Source organism: Bombina bombina, chromosome 1 (genome assembly GCF_027579735.1).
Source record: "Bombina bombina isolate aBomBom1 chromosome 1, aBomBom1.pri, whole genome shotgun sequence".
Classification (NCBI taxonomy): domain Eukaryota; kingdom Metazoa; phylum Chordata; class Amphibia; order Anura; family Bombinatoridae; genus Bombina; species Bombina bombina.
This window is the reverse complement of record NC_069499.1, coordinates 1,001,999,999-1,002,023,425: the sequence shown is the minus strand read 5'-3', so window position 1 is coordinate 1,002,023,425 and position 23,427 is coordinate 1,001,999,999. Positions and strand designations below refer to the sequence as shown.

The following is a 23,427-nucleotide window of genomic DNA, read 5'->3' as shown; positions in this document are numbered from 1 at the left end:
TTACTCTTAACCCCTCTATAGCCCTGAAAATTAGCATGGTCACAAAGACAAAAAAAAATGTAATGGGTCTTTGTGACAGTGCTAATTTTTATGGCCATAGAGGGATTAAAAATAAAGGTATTCCTGTACAAGAAATGTATACTCAAATTATCTGATGAGGAGGTATATATGAAATTGCCTTATAACCCCATCTTCAAAATTAAAGGAGAAATTGGGAGCTGTGTACAGGCAGCTGCTGAAAAATGATGTGATTAATAGTGTTACAGCATGCTTCATATTGGATTCTGAGGACATTACACCTGTCCTCTATACCCTCCCTAAGGTCCACAAAAATATTGAGGCCCCTCCTGGACGCCCTATTGTGGAAGGTATGGGTTCCATACTGTCTAAAGTATCAGTTTACCTGGATAGGGTATTACGACCATTTGTGAATTCAAATTTATACATTAAAGATACTGGTGACTTCTTAAGTAAACTGCAGGGCTTGCCTTTGGAGAATACTAAGAGCATTCTTTTTATCCTGGGTGTGACGTCATTGCATACCTTCATTACTCATGAGACTGGCATTGGGGCTGTGGGAAAGATAATGAGTAAGGACGATAGATACACTCGTGTACAGAAGGAGTTTATTTTACAGTTGTTGGATATTTTCCTTAGATGTAATTATTTCCTGTTTGAGGATCATTACTACCTACAACTCCAGGGTACGGCCATGGGTTCCAATGTCGCCCCAACATATGCCAACATCTCTATGAATGTTTATGAAGAATATTTTGTCTATAACCATCCATTATTTTTGCTGTATGGCGCCACCTGGTAGCGATATATAGATTAGATTTTGGAACCCTGGAGAAATGTGTGAGTGATTTGAACTCTGCAACTCGTCACATCAGGTTTAAATTGGCATATAGCGAGGAGAGTGTGTTTTTTTTTGGATACTAGGGTACTAAAGAATACTCATGGTCTTGTAGTTGATCTACATTAGAAGGATACAGACTGTAACACTCTTCTACACTATTCAAGTGCCTACCCCCCCCCCCCCTGCTTAATTAGATCTCTCCCTAGGAGCCAAATCTTGTGAGTTAGGCGTATTGTATCTGAAACTGGTCGAGTTAAACAGAGGCTTATGGAGATGGGTGATCGCTTTAAGGATAGGGGGTTATCCATCTGAATTAATTCAAAAAGAAATTGATAATGTTCTAGGAACTCCTAGGCAATCCCTACTTGAACAGAAAGATATTGGGGGTAATACAAAGAAAAAAAAACAGATAGGCTGGCGTTTGTCAGCCAATATTCCCAATTAAGTAACAAAATCTGCAATATTATTTACAAAGATTGGCATATATTGCAGACATGTAATCCTGATGTTAAGGAATTTAGGAATTTTCCAATGTCGGCCTATAGGAGGGGTAGGAACCTCAGGGATGAGCTGGTGCGTGCAGATATTGGTCCTTCTAAGAAAAAGATACAAAGTTATATTGGTAAAAATAATTTTGTCAGCTTTCCCTGTCTTAGCTGCTCTAATTGCAATAGCATTATTAAAGGGCCTTCTTTTTGTCACTCGAGTACAGGAAAGAAATATGAGATTAGAGGCCATTTTACCTGCAATACTGATTTTGCAGTCTATTATATTAAGTGCCCATGTGGGCTTGGGTATGTGGGGGAGACCACCCGCACTGTCCGCGAGCACATAAATCAACATAAGAGTAATATCAGGACCAAGAAAACAGATGCACCTGTTGCCAATCATTTTTTATCTACTGGTCACAACCTGAGCCAAGGTTTCAAATTTTAGAACATGTTGGCGATAGATCTAAAATTCTGAAAGTTAGGTAGACATTTTGGGTTAGTAAACGTGGGACTATGTAACCCAAGGGAATGAATAGAGAGTTTGATCTTTCACTATGTCTGTGATGTGTGTACTTATATTTGTAATATATATATTTATAAAGATGATCTGTATTTTGTAATATGAGAAATGTCTTGCCCCCTTTTAGCCTAATGGACATTCTGTGTTGCAATAATTCAATATTTTGTTTAGTGAATCCAATATATGTAATTGCATATATAATTGTGTTAGGACTATAGGTAGGTCAGGTGGGTAGGGGGTGTGGTTTGGAGGTTTTTAAGGCATGAGGATCTCAGGTATATTCTTACATGATTAAGGACTAGATCCGAAACTTTGTATTTTTTGATCTGGCTGTTTAAGCTGTTTAGCTGAATAAATCCATTCTAAGATACTGGTGGTGCTGCTTCTTTTGTTTGCGATTACTCTTGGGGTTGCTTTACTCTTGGAGCTGGCAGACCTACGTGGAGCTCAGGTGCTGGAAGAATTTGGCCTTTATAAAAACAGAACACGGAAAATACTGCATTTTGTAAACAAACTAGCTATTAAAACACAAGTACAGATGAGTAAAATTTTATGAAAGTAAAACAAAATGGCTGGTGCAGTCCATCACATAAAAGGTCATTAGGAATGAATTACTTCTACATACACAAAACATTAATAGAATGGTTAAACAGTCTTATTATATTCTTTTTCCAGTCATGTATTAATATTATAAAGAGAGGTCATATGCTGTACTTAGAAATGAGTGTATGAAACTACAGAGTAACATAGAAGACGAGGCTCAAAGTAGAAAAAAGTGCATTGAGTTCACAGTTCCTGTTTCATCCATGTTTTTAGAATAAAAAAAACTATGTAAACTGACAGTAATAAGTTTAAGAGTGAACCCATGTAACAGAACCAATCATAACATTGGATTTTGTTTGATCAAAAATACATTTGAGGAACCCATTTAAAGTCATCTACTCAGCTGTTTTGGCAGTTACTATAGTCCTCTTCAGATAAAGAGTTCCACAGTTTGATTGGTCCTTGAAATGACATTTTACATTTACTTTAAAGTGTGACTTCTTGATAAAACAATATATATATATATATATATATATTTCTCTGGAAAGAAGCTTCACCAAGCAGCAAGTTAAATAAACCTACCTTCTGCTGATAATAGTCAAAAACTAAAAACAGCTGTCCAGAAGTGGTTTCTCTTGCTGCATCTTACCCCATAAAGGAGATTGCTGTGTGTAAAACAGTACTTGGAGGTAAAAAATTTAAAATATTGAATATCTAATTTGCATATCTTACCCAGAGTTTCCTTGTGCGTTGGTAACAATTTATACAGAGTACTTCTGGGGGTAAGCAAGTAGGGATACTTGCCTAGATCTGCTAATTTTGTATTTAATAATTCTATTTCTCTTACTGGAGTGGGAGGCTGGATTCTGCTCCAATGCCCTTTTTAGACATATTAGTGTTTTATTTGCCTTAGAAGTATCATGATACTAATTAAAAAATCAGATTGGGAGGACCCTAACACTTACAATGTGTTACTCTCAATACTTAATTTTCACTTAATTGTATTTACCTCAACTTGCGTATAAGGAGTGACACCCAGCCCGTGGATTTCCATGCCCAGGCTCCCTGGCATACTGATGGGTGAGCTGTAAACCTGCACTACTGTACTACAGCTGCTGCTGCTCGCTTGCACTGGGATCCCCAAAGGGTTTTGTCCTGAAGAAGGAGGAGGAGCCCCATGAGGAGGTGGTGCAGTGTGGAGTGTAGGGGCAGGGTGAGGAGGACGGGGTGGGAGAGAAGGAACAGGAAGGTAGGTGCCTCCAGAATGCATACTCAGGTGACTCTGCAAAAGACAAAATAAGGATGAGTAGACTGAAGGTTGCACATCATTGTTAAGGGGACACTAAACCCAATTTTTTTTCTTTCATGATTCAGATAGAGCATGCAATTTTAAGAAACTTTCTAATTTACTCCAATTATCAAATTGTCTTCGTTCTCTTGCTATCTTTATTTAAAAAGCAGATATGTGGGGGATAGGCAGCAGAGCAGCAGAGCTCCGCATCAACCTGCTTTTACTTGCCCAATAATCTGCTTTTTATAGCTCACTGGCGACTAACTTTGCCCTCCATCTACCCAGCTGCCTCCCTGAAGCCCCACGAAAAAATCCTTGGCAGGTCTCGCTGCCCGGAGCGGAGGAGTTGCTTGAAGGCGACTCCTTTCAGCACTTTTTCATAGGAGTGAACCCGGCTCCCCCACCGAAGACCCCCAGCCTAACAAGGAGATTCTTTCATCGGACGGCTACTCACGAATACGCTCGCGGAGGTCAGCCCGGCCTCCGCCTCTTGCTCTTGACGATTTTCTGGGTATATAGAGCTGCCGTGGGGATCTGCGCCACAGACTCGGCTGACGCCATCTTGGGCCCACGTGGCTCACCATCCTCCAGAGTCGGAACAGCGAGGAGTGGACGGTGAGGCTGAACATCGCAGGGACAGGTCACTTTAACCCCCGACACCGGATACCCCAGACTTCGGACCCATGCTCTTGGTCTGCGGGGCCTATAGCCACATGGTCCTTGCCGCGGCCTGTCAGTGAACGCTCGAAAGGTCAGTGAGCCGGCCCGCTCGCCTAGGAGGGCCCTTGGACATCGGAGAAATCTGTTGGGGACTCCCTCCAATTGGCGCTGAAACTCGTGGGCATACCGGGGAGACACCCCACGTTCACAGGACATTGTCGCTGTATAGGGTAAGAACATTACACTTGTACCCCCATGTGATCCTCCTCTGCCCATATATATAACTGGTCACCGCTACTAGTTGAATTCACAGTGCATATCAAAGACACTAGCTTGGGCCTGCTTGATACCATTACACCCCCCTGTGAACATTTGGACTGGGTTTCTCTTAGTTGCCCACGGAGGTGACCACTCCGGTATTTGCTTGGCCTTTTGTGGGATAAAACTTTATTGGACACCCCTGCTGGCCCTACACCAGACCTTAACAGGATATTTTGCAACAGGTCCTGGTGAAACAGGCATGCACAGCAAAAATTAACTCCCTCCAGAGTTCGTCCATATTGCAGGGAAAAAGAAACGGTCACTTTGCTTCCCAAGACCCCTGGAGAGTGAAGCTGAGCCACATCATATCTGTGCACCTTGATACCCAGGGACACTCTCCTAGAACTACAGTGTCCAACTTTTTCTGCTACCATATTATGTAAAGCTGCTCTGTACTGCTTGGTGTATAATTGCTGTCAATTTTTGCCTCTAACCAATCCTTTCCTTTTCCCTATGAAGCAGTGTGGTCCCTAGCTCATTCTGGGATTCTATCTTCCTGCAAGGAGGCTTCAGACTGGGGTGGGAGTGTAGGAATTCCATGCCCCCATTGCCGACAGGTTTTGACAATGTTTACTCTGTTGCACTATTTTGCTTACTGATGATTGATGTTCTCTGTACTATAATTGCCTTACCATATCTTGGTGTTTTTGTGGGTGTTTTTGTGAGTGGTATTTGACATTTCACTCTGTTATAACAACGTAGCACCTGCTTTTCAATACCTCACATCTTCCCATACAGGTCCCTAGGTATATGGATACATTTTTAACTAACACCCCAATGGCGAGTCGTAGTAAAGCCAATGACCGCCGCCATAGAGCTGCTAGTGACCTACCCACTCAGGGTCACAGTTCTGAAACCCCAATAGAGGGGGAACAGGTGGAAACCCATCCTATTGTTAAACAAATCACCCTGCTTTTCATTCCTAAAATTGACAACTTACAAAGGGGTGTAGACACCCTGGCGGGGGAGGTCAAACAGTTTTCAACCAGGTTGGGAGAGGCAGAGGGTAGAATATCAGACCTGGAAGACTCTAACATCAATACATCGAGTAGAATAACACACTTAGAGAAACAAAACATATCTCTCCAGATGAAAATAGACAATCTAGAAAATAGATCGAGGCGCAATAATATGCGTCTCCTTGGTCTCCCAGAATCCGTTAAACAACAGGAGTTGATTCATTTTATAGAAAACACTTTACCTTCACTACTGAACATATCTATCAAAGACCTTGCTGGAGGGGTGGAGAGGGCACAGGGTAGGGCCGGATAGACCTAGTCAGAACTTGGACCAACCTCGCCCCATAATGATTAAATTCTTGCATTTTCAAACCAAAACTGCCATCTTGAGAGCTTACAGAAAAGTAGGCGAGCTGATGTTTGAAAACTCAAGACTACTACTATTCCAAGACTTCTCTGCGGACCTCATGAAACGCTGCAGAGAATTCTCACCCCTTTGCTCACAGCTTCATAAGGAGGGTAAACAGGCCTTCCTTTTGTACCCCGCTAGGCTCAAACTAATCACCCCCAGGGGTTCCAGATTCTTCGAAACCCAAGGCTGCTGCCCGGGATTTCTTAGACAACTATGAACCCCCAGTGCGCAGCCCCACACGCAGCCCCCAGAGACAACTGAGAGGGGAGGAGGGTTGAATGGGAAATACAGGTCTGACTAACAAATGTTTAATTATGTTCGATTGTATCAAACTTAAATTGCAATAATGGTTAATTGGACATGGATACTGGCTCTGTCTCAATTAATCACGCTACTATTGAGACCCTCGGAGGAGGAGGGCCGAGTGTCTGGCCCGCGCCCGGACCAAGGGTCCACACTCGGGGCAGCCCTGGTGGATTGCCCCGGTTGTGACTTCACAAGATTTGGTTACAAAGGTTTTGAGTTTTTAGTTGAGGCAGCTTCTCTTTGGCTGCTCTCTATTGTTGGCGCGCATGATGGAAAAAAAAATATCTGTCATAACATGTTAATTTTTGCTGATCTTATTATAAATGCTGTATTAGATTGGGTTCTGATGACAAATTTGAATTTCATTACAGCGCCATGGTTTGCAATGTGTGTTTATTGGGGCCTGGCTGGGGCTCGGCATGGAGAAGGGCTGAACCGGGAGCCTCTACCCACGCCGCAAAGGTTTGAAACCCCCCCCCTTTTTTTTTTTTTTTTTTCTTACCTCCCTCCCTCCCTCTTTCTACGATCCCACAACCCTCTGCCTCTTTCTCCCTCCACCCACCCCCCCTGTCTTTGTTTACGATGCCACTAGCACCTCACCACCCCTAACCATGAACATGCCCATAACACTCATATCATCCCCATTAGATAGGATTTAATTTATATTCCTGGAATGTTGGGGGAATTCACTCCCCTATTAAGAGGAAGTCGATTTTAACCCACCTAAGGAAAAAACGTGCAGAAATTGTATTCTTGCAGGAGACCCACCTCTCAGATTTAGAACATAGTAAATTACAGACTGGATGGGTGGGAAGAGTTGAATTTGTCTCATATAAGTCAGCTAGTAGAGGATTGACTATACTTTTCGGTAAACAACTGGAATATGAGATTTTAGATGTGCTTCAAGACCCAGAAAGTAGATACCTGGTAGTACAGATTAGAATCCTAAACAACACCTACACCCTGTGTAACATCTATGCCCCAAACCAAAAAGACAGAAAATTCTGGGATTCCATTACGACCCTACTCACACCCTACCTGGGTACACACATCATCTTAGGTGGAGATTTCAATCTAGCCCCCAATCCCCATTGCGATAGGCTAAGAGATCCTAACAGATGTGCAGCGAAAAGCCTGCCTAGAGTATCAGACAAATTTGAGAGAGAAGTCTTCGAAGGTCTGGGAGGCGCCTTGGATGTCTCTGACATCTGGCGTCAACTTAATCCCGATGGCAGAGACTATACCTGCGTCTCCAGGGCAACGCCCTCTATGTCACGCATTGATCTATTTCTGATCTCAAACTCGACGATCATGCAGGTCATAGATACAAAGATAGGTGAAGTTATTGTCTCTGATCACGCTCCCATAGCACTTTTTCTTGATATCACACCCAGGGTGCCTAACAGACGTACCCTGCGTTTCCCAAAATATCTGGTAACCTCCCAAGAATTTCAGTCCTACCTTGTGCACTGTTGGGATGATATAGGACAAACAACATCCAACATCTAAATTCGCCAGAACTCTTCTGGAACACGGCTAAAGCCGTTCTTTCGGGCAACATCATTGCGTTTATGGCCCGTAGAAAAAAGCAATGCACGGAGAAAGTTGCGGGATTGAGAGATAGGCTGGCAGAGGCTTACCGTGCGTATTGCACTAACCCCTCCCATAACACTTACCGCGCCTATACCGGCATCAAACTGGAGTATGACTCACTCCTTGCGCACCAGGCCTCTCAGGCGCTTATACAAACCCGGGGTAGATATTACCGGTACGGGGACAAATCGGGAAAACTTTTGGCCACTTTGGTGAAACAGAGAACCTCCTCCAAACATATTGCGGCGATCAAGGTTGGGGGCAGAGTCCTGAGGGACCCAGGGGCTATTGCAGAAGCCTTTGCTTCCTACTACTCCTCTCTGTATGCAAGCGAACTCCCCACGGGGAACGAGGTGAGGGATCGTTTTTGGGAGACGATCAATCTCCCAAAACTCTCGGAGGAACAATCAGCTACGCTGAATGCCCCCATAACAAGAGAGGAGGTAGAAAAAAACATTATGAGCATGTCAATGGGTAAGGCGTCTGGCCCTGATGGCCTACCGATTGAATTCTATCGCCTACTCAAACCACAAGTGGCCCCCACCCTCGTGGATCTGTTCACAGCCTATTCCGAAGGGGAGAAAACCCCCTCCCCGGAATTTCTATCGGCCTCTATCACATTAATCCATAAAGCGGGAAAAGATTCTCTGCTTCCTGAGTCGTATAGGCCGATTTCTTTATTGAATTCGGACTACAAGATCCTCACCAAGTTGTTTGCTGAGAGACTGAAGTTCATTCTGCCCAATATCATCCATGAAGACCAGACGGGCTTCATGTACGCACGCTCATCGACGGTTAATGTGCGAAGGGTTTTGCAGATTGTCCAACACTTCTGGACAGGTAACCACGCCCATAGGGAAGATAGACCGGAGGCCTTTCTGCTATCCCTGGACGCGGAAAAGGCCTTTGACCGTGTGGAGTGGGATCATCTGTTCCACACCATGGCTCAAGCCAACTTCACCGGTCCCTTCCTTACCCTTATCAAAAATCTCTATCAGTCACCAATGGCAAACGTGCTAGTGAATAATATATTCTCTCCCAGCCTTCAACTGCACAGGGGTACTAGGCAGGGGTGCCCTCTGTCACCCCTCCTTTTCAATTTAGCCTTGGAGCCATTGGCCATCAAGCTTCGTCAAACCTTTCCAGGTATCGATGTTGCGGGTGTCCCGCAGCACCTGGCTCTATATGCAGATGACATGCTCCTATTCGTGCAGGACCCCCAAGTGCACCTACCTAACATTCTGCAAAACCTTGCCGAATTTGGCCTCTTCTCCGGCTATAAAGTCAACGTGCAAAAATCGGAGATTCTCTGGTTGAACCGCACTAGGGGCTCAGATGTGAGGTACCCCTTCTCCCCCAACAAACTATATGCTAATAATCTGACCCCTGTCTGCGCGAAACTTAGGGCTCAGATGAACAGTTGGAGATCTCTCCCACTTTCGTTGTCGGGAAGGGTGGCCCTACTCAAGATGGTGGTACTCCCTCGATTACTCTACCCATTACTCATGCTCCCCTTACTTGTGAACAAATCTGATATCAAACTCTTAAATTCGGCAGCGAGAGCCTTTATCTGGCAGGGGAAAAAATCAAGGATCTCAAGAGACAAGCTTAGCTTGCCCTTTCTTCATGGAGGTCTGGCGCTTCCAGATTTCCGGCTATACAATTGGGCCGCACTGATCCGGTTGGTGGTGGATTGGCAGGTCGGCACTGGACATTTTTGTCGTATAAATCTAGAACAGGCGGTGCTGGGCGATGTCTCTTTGGCTTACCTTCCACACGTACCAGACACAAGATCCCTAAGACCCCTGGGCCTTAACATGCTATACAAAGACCCCTTAAAGGCCTGGTTACTGGCACACAAATACCTGGGTAAAACTTGCCATGCCTCCCCCTACTTACCGATTAGAAGAAACCCAGACTTCCCGGCAGGTTCCGAGACCCTGCCTTTTCGCATTTGGGAGAAGCGGGGACTGTCTTCACTTAAACACCTGTTAGATCCATTATCAAAAGCAATCAAAACATTCTGAGCCTTGCAGAGAGACTACAATATACCTAGGACACATTTCTATGCCTACTTACAGGTTCGCCACTATATGGGGGCGCTGATCAGAGACGGTGCAGACTTTTGGGAGGGTTCTCCCTTCCGCCTTTCTCAGACACTATACACCATGGGTAGGTTCTCGCTTTCAGAAATCTACCAGACACTTCTACAGCACCTTTTCACTTCTCATCAGTCTTCGATACAGACAGGTTGGGTTAGAGAGGGTTTGAGAGAGGTCTCTTGGGTAGAGGTAAGGAACAGCTTGGAAAAGACCAGGAAAGCTACTTTGTCAGCCTCATACAGGGAATCCCAAATACGTTTTCTCCACAGGGCCTACCTCACCCCAAAGACACTGGCAAAATGGGCTCCGTCCTCACCGAACAAGTGTACTAAATGCGCCTTAGCTAACCCCGGGCTTCTCCATTACATATGAGAGTGCCCCCCAATTAGGCAATACTGGGGAAAGATACAATTCTGGCTGAGAAGGCGGTTACAGATACAGATTGACTTACTCCCTGAGACTATAATATTTCTGTTGTGGGATGAGAGGCTCCGACAACAAGACTCAGTACTGAGCCTAATTATCTTAGTGGCTATGAAACACTTACTACAACATTGGATAGCAGACAAAGGTCCCTCTTTCAGGGGTTTCAAAAATTTGCTAAAATCACAAATTTTCATAGAACAGATGGACGTGAGAACCGATGTTCAGAATAGATTAGGCCGGTTCCTACGTAAATGGCGCAGACTTATACTCACTTTCGAACTGGAGGTTCAGAGGCTTATCCTCAGACCTTTTAGGGATTCGGTTGCCTTCATGGAAGACGCACTTAGAGGAGACTGGGACCACCTACTCAACTAAAAATCTATAGGGGATATTAGGTCAAACTCCGTAACTTACCTGTACTTTTGCCCTCCCCCCCTCCCCTATCACTACCACTACAATATCCCCCCCCCCCTTTTTTTTTTTTTTTTTTTCCAGCCAGGCCTCAGCACCCCAACGGTCCTTTCTCACAAGGTCCGTAATGATTACCTCTGATAGAGGTTTTACTATTTGTACTTGTTAGCTAGAGATATACTGTTTAGTTAGGTTTATGGTTTTGTTTGTTGTAAAGAAAAAGGAAAAAATAAGTGGAGTCTGGGACTAGGACTTATGCAACACTGCTGTGCCCATTTTTTTATATAAACTGAAATTTAATTTTCAACTGTTATCTTGACCCAGTAAATAACATGTTAAATTTGGAACTTGTACTTTACCCGAGGTCTTTGTAATGAATATCCACTTCCTGCTGTAATGTGACAGTATCACGTACTTTTGTTTTATGTGTGCATTTTGTCCTCCCGAATAAAAATGATATTTCAAAAAAAAAAAAGCAGGTATGTGATGCATAGGAGCCGGCCCATTTTTGGTTGAGAACCTGGGTTAGGCTTGCTTATTGGTGGGTAAATGTAAGCATCCAATAAGCAAGAACTATCCATGGTGCTGAACCTAAAATGGGCTGGCTGTTAAGATTTACAGTCCTGCTTTTAAAATAAAGATAGCAAGAGAACAAAGAAAAATTGATAATAGGAGTTCCTGTTTCAGAAAGTTGCTTAAAATGTCATACTCTATCTGAATCATGAAAGAAAAAATGTGGGTTCAGTGTCCCTTTAAAGTACAGTCAATCACTACAGGTGACAACACGTAAGAATTTAGATAGCTACAAACATTTGTGAATATGTACACATGAATATACTAAGATCTAAAAATGACGATGTACAATGTATATGTTTACATACACATAAGTAACCATAGTTATGTTTGAACAAGCATACAGACATGCAAGAATATATTTAACATGTGCGTATCTTCCCATAATGCCTCTCACCTGTACTGGTGCTGGTATGGCATGTATTGGCTGGTCCATGGAGGTAAAAGCCGACATTGCAGATAGCAGGACTTCATCATTCACTAAAACGTTTCCCTGAACCAGGGTCTGAATGAGGGGAGAAGGAGGAACGGCGATGTATGTGGAGATCTGTATGTGGAGAATAAAGGTCTGAGCAATCCCGTGGCTTGTAAACATGGGAGATTCAATTTTCAAACAACACAGAATTTCTCTACTAATTAGCTGGCGGCACTGTGGTTAAATTACTCTTTTAGTAAAAATAGCAGAATACAATTTTCTCTATTAGTTTACCTCTCACAACTCTCATATTTTACAATCCCTTCTTTTCTTCATAATCCCTTGTGCATCCCGTTTGTTCTTGTTAATTTCCTATCTTTTTTTGTTTAATGAAATCTATTGATTTAATCTCTATAATCCCTTCTCTCATTTTTACCTACCTGCCTGTTATTAATGTGTGACTGCTGCACAGAGCTGACTGGTGGGTTGTATGAACTGTGAGTTCCCATTGTGACAGATGCTAAAGAAGGACCACTTCCTTGACACTGCTCCCGCTTATGAATCATAAAGGCTGGCAGTGAGTTAAACTGCTTCTTGCATTTTCCACAAAGAAACACATCTTCATCATCTTAAAAAAAAAAAATGCATTCTGAAGTGAAAACACAGCGAAAACAATCATAGATCCCAGTATTCACCTAGTGTCCTAGTGTATAAATACAAAACTAAAACTGGTTATTATAAATATGCAAAGTCCATAGGTTTCAACAGAAGTATTGATGACTCTGAATATTACTCACTTAAGAACATAAGCATGGTCTGGGGGTTTACTGCTATCCCATTGAGGGGGTTAGTTAGAGCTAAGCATTTCCAGTGTGGTTTCATGGTTAGTATAACAGTGAGGGAGGGGTGGGTCAGCCATTATGTGAAATTGGGTTGGGGGTTGGTCGCTGTTAGGATTAGCAGCTTTGGGGTTATAATGTGTTGGTGGAGAAGATCAGGTCAGTTATGATAAGGGTTAATAATTACTAGACATGTGCATTCAGATCCTTCGTTAGGAATCAAATGCGGAGGTATGAGCTATTCGGCTCTTTTTGGAGTCGGATTGATTCTTGTGTAAGATCACCAGTGATCTTGAATGAGAATCCATTCGGCTCCAAAATAAGTCGAATTGCACATACTAATGAAGGATCCAAATGCACATCTCTAATAATTACTCTGGGACAGTGTCATAGCTAAAGGGACATTAAACACTAAATAAATGCTAGATATAATGATGCATTCAAAGAAAAGATTAGCCTGAGAATAACATGAAGATGTATTTTTTAAAGTTTAATAAGCTGTTTAAATATTGACAAAATAAGTGTAAAATTTTAGTGACTATAAAACAATGGGACAAGATACAAGCAATATACAGAAGTGCTAGATGGAATAAACACAATATTGGAAACAAACACAATATTCTGTAACAGATGAACTAAGAACTGATACTCTCCTTTAAATCAGACCGCAGCCTTCTTGCAGTCTCTCCTCTGTGACTGTATAGAGATAGGTAGTGCTAATAGATGGCGCAGGTCTATTAGATGATTTTCTCTAGAAAATGAAGAGAAAAAGGCTTGAAGCGTGTGTAAAAGGCAATTAATATGGGTGCGGTATACTCACTCCATAAGTTGTGTCTGTTCAGCTGAAATAGGGTGTAACATCAGATGGCAAGAACCCACAGGATCCTAGTGTCCAATGCCAATCTTCCCAAGGGTATCCAAATTTTAAACTGTGAATGAATAGAAACCCAACTGACAAATATATCCAATATACAATAAAAAGGATGTAGTAACTTACTCCATATATAAGGAGATTCCGGCCCGGCACAGCAAAGAAAGATATTGACAGTCTTTCAACTAAGGTAAAAAAGGTTTTATTTGCTCAACGCGTTTCAACGTATTACACGTCTTTATCAAAAGCATAAATTAAAACAAGTGAACCAGGTAATGTTTTTACTTACCTGTTTCACTTGTTTTAATTTATGCTTTTGATAAAGACGTGTAATACGTTGAAACGCGTTGAGCAAATAAAACCTTTTTTACCTTAGTTGAAAGACTGTCAAAATCTTTCTTTGCTGTGCCGGGTCGGAATCTCCTTATATATGGAGTAAGTTACTACATCCTTTTTATTATATATTGAATATCTTTGTCACTTGGGTTTCTATTCATTCACAGTTTAAAATTTGGATACCCTTGGGAAGATTGGCATTTGACACTAGGATCCTGTGGGTTCTTGCCATCTGATGTTACACCCTATTTCAGCTGAACAGACACAACTTATGGAGTGAGTATACTGCACCCATATTAATTGGCTTTTACACACGATTCAAGCCTTTTTCTCTTCATTTACTAGAGAAAATAATCTAATAGACCTGCGCCATCTATTACCACTACATAAAACAATGGGAGCTGCCATGTTGTAACTTAAGTTACCTTCTCTGCTGTGGTCAATTAGGGACAGTTATAAATAGGTCACTAGAGTGTGCAGCCAATGGCTGTGTGGAATATAACAGTGTTCTGCACTTATATTTCTAACAGGTACTGAAAAGCTCACAATTTCAGAATGGAATTACAGGAAAAGGGGACATTTTTTTTTTTTTATATCTATATACGATTTATCATTTTATATTGCCATCTCAAAGTGTTTAATGTCCCTTTCAGGTTATTTAAATAAAAGGAAAGTTGCAATAAGGGGTAATTGACAGTTGGAGCTTAATGTTATTTACTGTGGGGGGAGTTCTAGTTGTAGTGGCTTGAGTACTATACATTTATTATGTTTGTAATAGGATTACTAGAGTTATAGAGACATTTCATGGTGGCAAAGAAAACAACCATAATGAATCACTATTGATTTTAACAATAGATCCTTTATAGGGAATTGTACAGTATCTAGGCCATAATCTTGACAATTTATTTTTAAATAATAACATATACAATAATGGTAGAGTTAAATTTTAATGTAAACACTAAAAAATATAGAAATAAAATAAAAATTTCAACTCTGCCCTCCCGCCCTTGTTGCACATCTGAGTCATACGTCTAACGCTGCTGATTGCACTGGGGATCCCGAGCAGAACTTCTACTGTGAGTTTAACCCCTTTGCAGGGCTTAAACATAGAGCAGTATCGATAATAATAAAATTACATGCTTTAATGGATAAGAGCATGTCATTTTTCGACTATTATGGCCATGTTTTATATATTTGCTTATTTTAAAGGGACATTACACACTAAATAAATGCCAGATACAATGATGCATTCAAAGAAAAGATTAGTCTGAGAATAACATGTAGATAAATTTTTTAAAGTTTCATTAGTTGTTTAAATATTGACAAAATAAGTGTAAAGTTTTAGTGTCTATACAAAAATTGGAGCTGTCATGCTGCAACTTAGGTTACTTTCTCTGCTGTGACCAATTAGGGACAGTTATAAATAGGTCATTAGAGTGTGCAGCCAATGGCTGTGTGGGATATAACAATATTCTGCACTTCCATTTCTAACAGGAACTAAAAAGCTCATAATTACAGAATGGAATTACATGAAAAGGGGACAAAATAAATAATGAAAGTATATTGCAGATTTATTTTTATATATACAACTTATTTTATATTACCATCTTAAAGTGTTTAATGTCCCTTTAAATATACATATAATATTAAAAGAAAATACTGTACATTGTACTACATATTGCAGGTGAAATAGCTGTAATGTGTAATTTTCATGGCAATTTAGTAACTAAAATAAAATAATAGCTTGTCATCCATAATGTCTCAAGAGTTTTAAAATGTGAATAAATAGTATTTATTTCCTCACCCATCCCCTGGATTTGGTCAGAGTTGCTGACATTTTGAGTTGAGGGGTCTGAAACAGCACCTTGTCCATCCAAAAGAGATTGAACCGCTAGGACAGTCTGGTTATCCATGCCTGCGAAAAGAGACAATATTTTTAATATAATAGCAATAGGACATATATATATATATATATATATATATATATACATATATACATACACACACACACATACAAACACACAATTAGGGACAGTTATAAATAGGTCACTAGAGTGTGCAGCCAATGGCTGTGTTGAATATAACAGTGTTCTGCACTTCCATTTCTAACAGCAACTGAAAAGCTCACAATTTTAGAATGGTATTACTGAAAAAGGAAACAAAATAAATAATGAATGTACATTGCAAAGTTTTTGTTTTTATTTAAACAGTTAATCATTTTATATTGTCATTGCAAAGTATTTACTGTCCCTTTAATTACATCACACATATCATTTCTGACCATGGCACATCACCTACATCATAAATTAAACCACGTAACACATAGGACTTTAGTACCTTTCCATAACTGCACAGACTACGTCCTGCCCTTGATCTTAAAGTTCATTTCTCTATATGTAGAAGACATAAGTCTTTAGAAGAAACTTCTGGTAGAATTCTTTTGAAGCTGAATAAACAGACGTTCTTAGAACAAAAAGGATACATTTATACATTTTATGATGTGTTTTTCTTTAATTTTCTTCCAGTTTTCCCCTCTTTTGGCTGTTATCTTAGATGTTTCTTGACATTAGCCTTAACGGGACAGTCTACTCCAGAGTTTTTATTGTTTAAAAAGATAGATAATTCCTTTATTACCCATTACCCATGTATGTTCTATCTGAATCATGAAAAAAATAATAATTGTGTTTGATGTCCCTTTAAAAGACAGCAGTATGATTACATATGATTGCATAACCAACACAATTATATTGATACACTTTTTACCTCTGTGATTACCTTGTATCTAAGCCTCTGCAGACTGCCCCCTTATTTCAGGTTTTTTTTTACAGACTTGCATTTTACCCAATCAGTGCTAACTCATAAATAACTTCAAAGGAGTGAGCACAATGCTATTTATGTGGCACACATGAACTAGCACTGTCAAACTGTGAAAAACGGTCAAAATGCACGGAGATAAGAGGTGGCCTTCAAGGGCTTCGAAATTAGCATATTAGCCTACCTAGGTTTAGCTTTCAACAAAGAATACCAAGAGAACAAATTTGATGGTAAAAGTAAATTGGAAAGTGGTTTTAAATTGCATGTCCTACCTCAATCATGAAAGTTTATTTTTGACTAGACTGTGCCTGTAAGATAGAAATATCCAGCATCGGTTGTGGCCAGAATTTAGCATTCTAATCTGATCATGCCAGTAAACTATTCCAGCATACCCCTGTCAGACATACACTACAGTTCCCATTGTGTGCAGGGCAGGGACATCGTTACAGAGCCACATAAAGCTACCCCATAACAAGTGTGCAGAACATAACCAGAGTCCAAAGGTTAGGAGAAAGGGTTGTCAAAACGTACCTTACTAATCCAATATTACATATTATCTAAAAAGGTAAACAATATAGAGTATCTAAATAAAATAAACCTATGGTCACTAGTATACTATGTGCTCTTTTGCAAAGCAAAGCCTTTATATATATATATATATATATAATCAAAAAAGGATTTAGTAAAGGGACTTCTGTATATAAATATTAACTTGTAAAGCCACCATGTGGATATCTATTCCACTCGACCCCTTATGCAGGTTTGAAAGGGACAGTTCACTGTAGAAAACCGCAATATTCAAAATTCAAAAACTCGAAACATCCCCTTAAGCAAAAACAGCAGAAACAAAGTGCATCATAGAAGTAAAGTGCATCATAGAAGTGAACAGGTGAGTTCCATGTAGGGCAAACAATGAATGCTGAATACGTCACCCTCCAACAGGCAATGCAGTGTTGCCACAGGATATCGATAGCAATACCCAAACAGCTAGTAGCTGTGCGACTCACCCTTCTTGCTTGTAGTTTCAAACGTGTACCTTAAGAGTCCTGCTGTATGCTTCGTGACCCACGGCATCTAAGACAGCCTCAATGCCTCTATCCAGCCGGTTCCGGTCATGTGATGGGCGTCGGCCGTCACAGCCAATGGGATGCTTAGCCTACCAGGAGGCTTGCAGAATCCAACGTTGAAGGGGATGCCAAATATCAGGAATAGTAGGGGGAGTGGAATAGAGGCAAGCTCCTGATGCAACCCAGAATGCCGGCAAAATAGACATCAAGCGAAAAGAATTGATATCCAGGCTGCGTTAAAAACCAATGTCTTTATTAAATTCCACTTGGGATAAAATTGCAATAAGAAAGGGGGATCCAGCATAACAGTGTTACCAAAGTTATTCCGCTAACATGTTTCGGTAAAGACCGTAATCATAGCTGATTGGAAACAGGTGTGCTGGCTATATAAAAGACAAAATCCACACTCATTGGACAAAAATAAGACCAATAGAAAAGGTACACTGTTGGGCATAAAACGTAAGAAACGTAAAAAATATAGAAAGAACTAATACATCCTGACATATTAGTACATATGTATGTACACTAACCTAGCATATTACAAAACATCAGATATAGACATTAATGTGTATTCTGCATAAGGTAATAATAAAAATAAAAAGGTCTAAAGATGAAATGAACAAATGAACAAATGAATGAATGATAAAGGGTAATCCTTAGGGGCATGAAATACTCAAATAGATCTAAAAGTGTAAAAGAATACACAAAATATGGAAAAAGTAAAAGTAAAACTCAAACCAAAAGAGTATAGCAATATAAATAAACTAGTGTATAATCTTATATACAAAAATTTACATGTATATATGGAGACGATGAAAGTGTATCTCTAAACATGCCTATACTGTATATATATATTATATTGCTAAAACAGTTTGCAGCTTGTTAAATGTAACCTACTGAAATAACTACAACTCAAATAAATAACTGTGCTCTGCTATATCCCTGTCGTATATCGCAATTGTTATAACGTAAAAACCCTATCCAATATGAGTATAAGACCTCAAATGTGTATCAATGTACACGGGTAACAGTAACCTATATAGAGAAATAGAGAAATACAACTGCACTAAAATAATATACTCAGTAGATGCCGCTAAATGAGTGTAGTATGGTATGAGATGTACAGAGCAGTACAAATATACTGCATAGGAGATATATGTTAAAGAGTAGATAAAAGGGACCCTATCTTAAAGGGATGTAATGAAGAAGAGCTGTAATTAGAAGAGATGTATTTAGAAACGAGTGGAGGCTTAGAGGGTATAAACCATCAGGGAAAAAGGTGGGCAAGCGTGCAAGGTAAGTGGATTATTTCCAATAGTTAATCAAATCAAATTCAGAGTTTAAACCCTCTGGTACTCTAGTACGTAATTTAAAAATCCAAAACATTTCACGCTTGCCCAGCATTTGATTCCTGTCACCTCCTCTAGGTGGTGCCTTAACATGTTCTATGGCCTGCCATCTGAATGTGGCGTTACTTTTGTTGTGAAAATTCCGAAAATGCTTAACCAAAGGGGTACTAGCTTCGCCTAGTTTGATTGTAGAAAGGTGGTTTCTAATTCTAGTGTTTACATCCGTAGTAGTGAGTCCTACATACTGTAGATGGCACTCTATACAGTAAAGTAAATAGATAACATAGGAAGATGTACAGTTTAGGCAAGTGGATATCTTAAAAATATCTCCAGTGACCTCTGACCTAAATTAATCAGAAATAATGATAAACTCACAAGGTCTACATCTCGATTTGCCACACCTGTACATCCCCCTATGTTGCAACCAAGAGCTTTGTCTGTCTGTTTTCTTAGTAGAAACTTCGGAGGGGGCCAGTATATTGCCTAGAGTTCTGTTCTTCCTATAGGAGCAACGTAAACCTCCCTCCACACAGCTAGCAAGGCTGTCATCTGCAGAAAGTAGACTGAAGTGTTTTTTGACAATCTTACATATTTCTCTGTAGTCAGTACTGAAATCCGTCACAAATGTTATTTTATGTGAGGTATCAGTACCCACACCAGTCTTGGTACAATTGGATCTATTCAAAAGGGACTGTCGATCCAAAAGGTCGACCTGTCTCTGAGCTCTATCTACCAGATGCCCAGGATATCCTCTTTCTCTGAGTCTTTTTTGCATGTCTCTACTTTGCACTTTGTAGTGATCGCTATTGCTGCAGTTCCGTTTGACCCTTATGAGCTGTCCTTTGGCTACTGCCATAGGGACATGTGCGGGGTGACAGCTCTTTGCATGAAGCAATGTATTTTTCGATATAGGTTTCCTAAACATATTGCTTATAATCTGTCCATCATCCCCTGCAGTCAAAGTGAGGTCTAAGTAGTTAATGATTCTAGAGTTAGTCTCAAATGTGAAACTCAGGCCAACATTATTGGAATTTAGAAAACCCACAAATTCAGACAAAGAGTCCCCAGATCCCTGCCATATGAAGAGCAGATCGTCAATATACCGCCTATAAAAGGCGATATTGTGTCTATGTGTATTTCTATCTCCATAGATGTGGGACAGCTCCCACCAACCCATAAAGATGTTGGCATATGAGGGCGCAAATTTGGCCCCCATAGCTGTCCCACATCTCTGGAGATAGTACTGCTCACCAAAACGGAAATAGTTGTGTGTCAAGGCAAAACCAGTTGCCCTCACCACATACTTCACAAAATCACTGTCCAAATCTGATAGGTTTTCCAACATATGAGACAGAGCTTTTAGGCCTTCCTCATGTGGAATTGTGGAATACAGTGATACCACATCTATTGTTAACCACTTGTGCCTCTCAAGATCCCAACAAAAGGTATCCACAAGATTTAATAGATCTTTGGTATCCTTAAGGTAGCTCTGTAGTGATGCCACTATAGGAAACAGTATGCTATCTAGCCACTGGGACAGGTGTTCCAAAAGGGAACCTATCCCACTGACTATAGGTCTTCCCTGTACCTCTATTAGGGATTTATGTACCTTTGGAAGATGGTGGAAGATGGGCACTACCGGATGATCTACCAACAGATACTCATAGGTATCACGGTCAAAAAACCCATCCTCCAAACCATCATCCAAAAGGCACCTAAGCTCTTTCTGGAAGCGCGCAGTGGGATCCCTATCTAGTCTCTGATAATTAGCATCATTGTGGAGTTGTCTATGGGCCTCCTTAACATATTCAGATTTGTCCAAGACCACAACAGATCCGCCTTTATCGGCGGACCTAATGACCAGATTTTCATTCTGTTGTAGCTCTAATAGTGCTTGTCTTTCTCTAAAGGATAAGTTAGCCCTCCAATTCTTGGTCTCAATATTATTAGAGGCCAAGGAAGTGAGGTCCCTCTCAATTCTCTTAAAAAAGGTTTCCAAGGCCGGACCACGACATTGCATGGGATAAAAGTCAGATGTTTTTTTAAAACCACTGTGACTTCTTATAGTCCCTGTAGCAGTCCCATTCAACCCCTGTCTACTAAGTTCATGCAGTGACACCAAATCACAGGACTCAGAAAACGAGAGTTGTGTGGTATCAAAGGTGGACTTTTGTGATTGTACCAACTGTTCACCAGTACCTAAAGCATTGTCAGAGTTATAGAAAAACTTTTTCAAAGTTAAATTTCTAATCAATCTATTAACATCTAGTAAAGTATTGAAGAGGTTAAATGAGGTGGTCGGAGAGAAATTCAGACCGTAACTAAGTACTTTTAATTGCATATCAGACAGTGTTGCACTGGAGAGATTAATTACATTAGAGGTGTTGTCATTATTAGATGTCATTGGTATTTGGTACTCTTGTTTATCCTCTGTGGGTACCTCTTCTCTTGCCCTATCCCAGTTTTGGTCTGTGCCTGTTGAAAAACCTGGTCAAAAGCCCTACGATCCTCTCCTAAAGTATTCATTTCGTTAGCTGTACTCTGATTCATATTACTTACATATTTCGTGCCCTTGGCATTATGTGCCTTATTTTGTGTATTATTAGCAATGTTAGTACCCTGTTTGTGTGAATTCTTAGGTATAACAGCTAAAGTATTCATGGCGTCATTTATGCTCACTTGTTTGTGTGTACCTGATGTATTTTTCAGAATTCCCCTGGGTGGTTCTATATATTCTTCACCCCCTGAGGCACCATAGTCATCACCTGAGTCCCCCTCACTGCCTGAAGATTTGTTAGTAGATGAGTGGTTGAGGGAGGTATGCTGTTGTTGTGGTGGTTGTGTCCTGCCTCTACCTCTACCTCTCCCTCTACTCCTGCTCCTAGATCTACCTCTCCTGTTATTAGAATTATTACTGGGAGTATTTCTGGAATGATGCCACACATACACTGATTTGTTATCGTAGTCTGACTGATCCCTGAGATATTTAGAGTGTTTAGTATCTAAAATCTCTTTCTTTGATTCAGATAAGGTCAATCTCAAAATACCATCAAATTTAGTATAGTCAGGTTCTAATTTCCTATTAATCAATTCAATCTGCAGTTTTTCAATTTCACCTCTAACAACAGTAAGCAATTTAGTTTTATACATAATCAATAAATGCATTAATCTGATTGAACATTCCGTGAGTACTGTGTTCCAGGTCTCAACGAACTCCTGATCGGAGACCTCAAAGGTGGGATATTTGTTAAGCCTGAGACCCCTGGGGACAATGTTCAATTTAATATATTTTTCAAAAGTCCAGATCTCAAACTGTAATCTATGTTCTTTTATGAGAAGCCTCTCAATATCATCAAAAAGGGTACTCAGGGAGTATGTAGAAATATCCGTTGAAAAAACTGTGTCCAGTTCATCATTATTATAACCTCTTTCCGTTATAGGCAGCAGGGAGTAATAGTTCATAATGCTGGATCCCTCCATTTAGGAGCTATAGGAAAGTCCCTTGTTACTTAATATGCTGCCAGCAAGCATAAAAATAGAACAATCAAAAAAGGATTTAGTAAAGGGACTTCTGTATATAAATATTAACTTGTAAAGCCACCATGTGGATATCTATTCCACTCGACCCCTTATGCAGGTTTGAAAGGGACAGTTCACTGTAGAAAACCGCAATATTCAAAATTCAAAAACTCGAAACATCCCCTTAAGCAAAAACAGCAGAAACAAAGTGCATCATAGAAGTAAAGTGCATCATAGAAGTTTAGAGATACACTTTCATTGTCTCCATATATACATGTAAATTTTTGTATATAAGATTATACACTAGTTTATTTATATTGCTATACTCTTTTGGTTTGAGTTTTACTTTTACTTTTTCCATATTTTGTGTATTCTTTTACACTTTTAGATCTATTTGAGTATTTCATGCCCCTAAGGATTACCCTTTATCATTCATTCATTTGTTCATTTGTTCATTTCATCTTTAGACCTTTTTATTTTTATTATTACCTTATGCAGAATACACATTAATGTCTATATCTGATGTTTTGTAATATGCTAGGTTAGTGTACATACATATGTACTAATATGTCAGGATGTATTAGTTCTTTCTATATTTTTTACGTTTCTTACGTTTTATGCCCAACAGTGTACCTTTTCTATTGGTCTTATTTTTGTCCAATGAGTGTGGATTTTGTCTTTTATATAGCCAGCACACCTGTTTCCAATCAGCTATGATTACGGTCTTTACCGAAACATGTTAGCGGAATA

At 40.2% G+C, this 23,427-nt stretch overlaps 1 protein-coding gene across 1 annotated transcript in view; it reads right to left on the bottom strand.

Annotated features, from left to right (window-relative positions):
• Window positions 1-23,427, bottom strand: part of ZNF341 (zinc finger protein 341) — a 186,818-nt gene that overhangs the window by 150,966 nt on the left and 12,425 nt on the right. The window contains exons 2-5 of the mRNA XM_053716200.1: window positions 15,733-15,843; window positions 12,323-12,510; window positions 11,865-12,014; window positions 3,423-3,695 (exon numbers count right to left, since the gene is read on the bottom strand). Coding sequence (XP_053572175.1) covers window positions 3,423-3,695; window positions 11,865-12,014; window positions 12,323-12,510; window positions 15,733-15,843 — 722 coding nt within the window. The remainder of the gene's footprint in view (window positions 1-3,422; window positions 3,696-11,864; window positions 12,015-12,322; window positions 12,511-15,732; window positions 15,844-23,427) is intronic.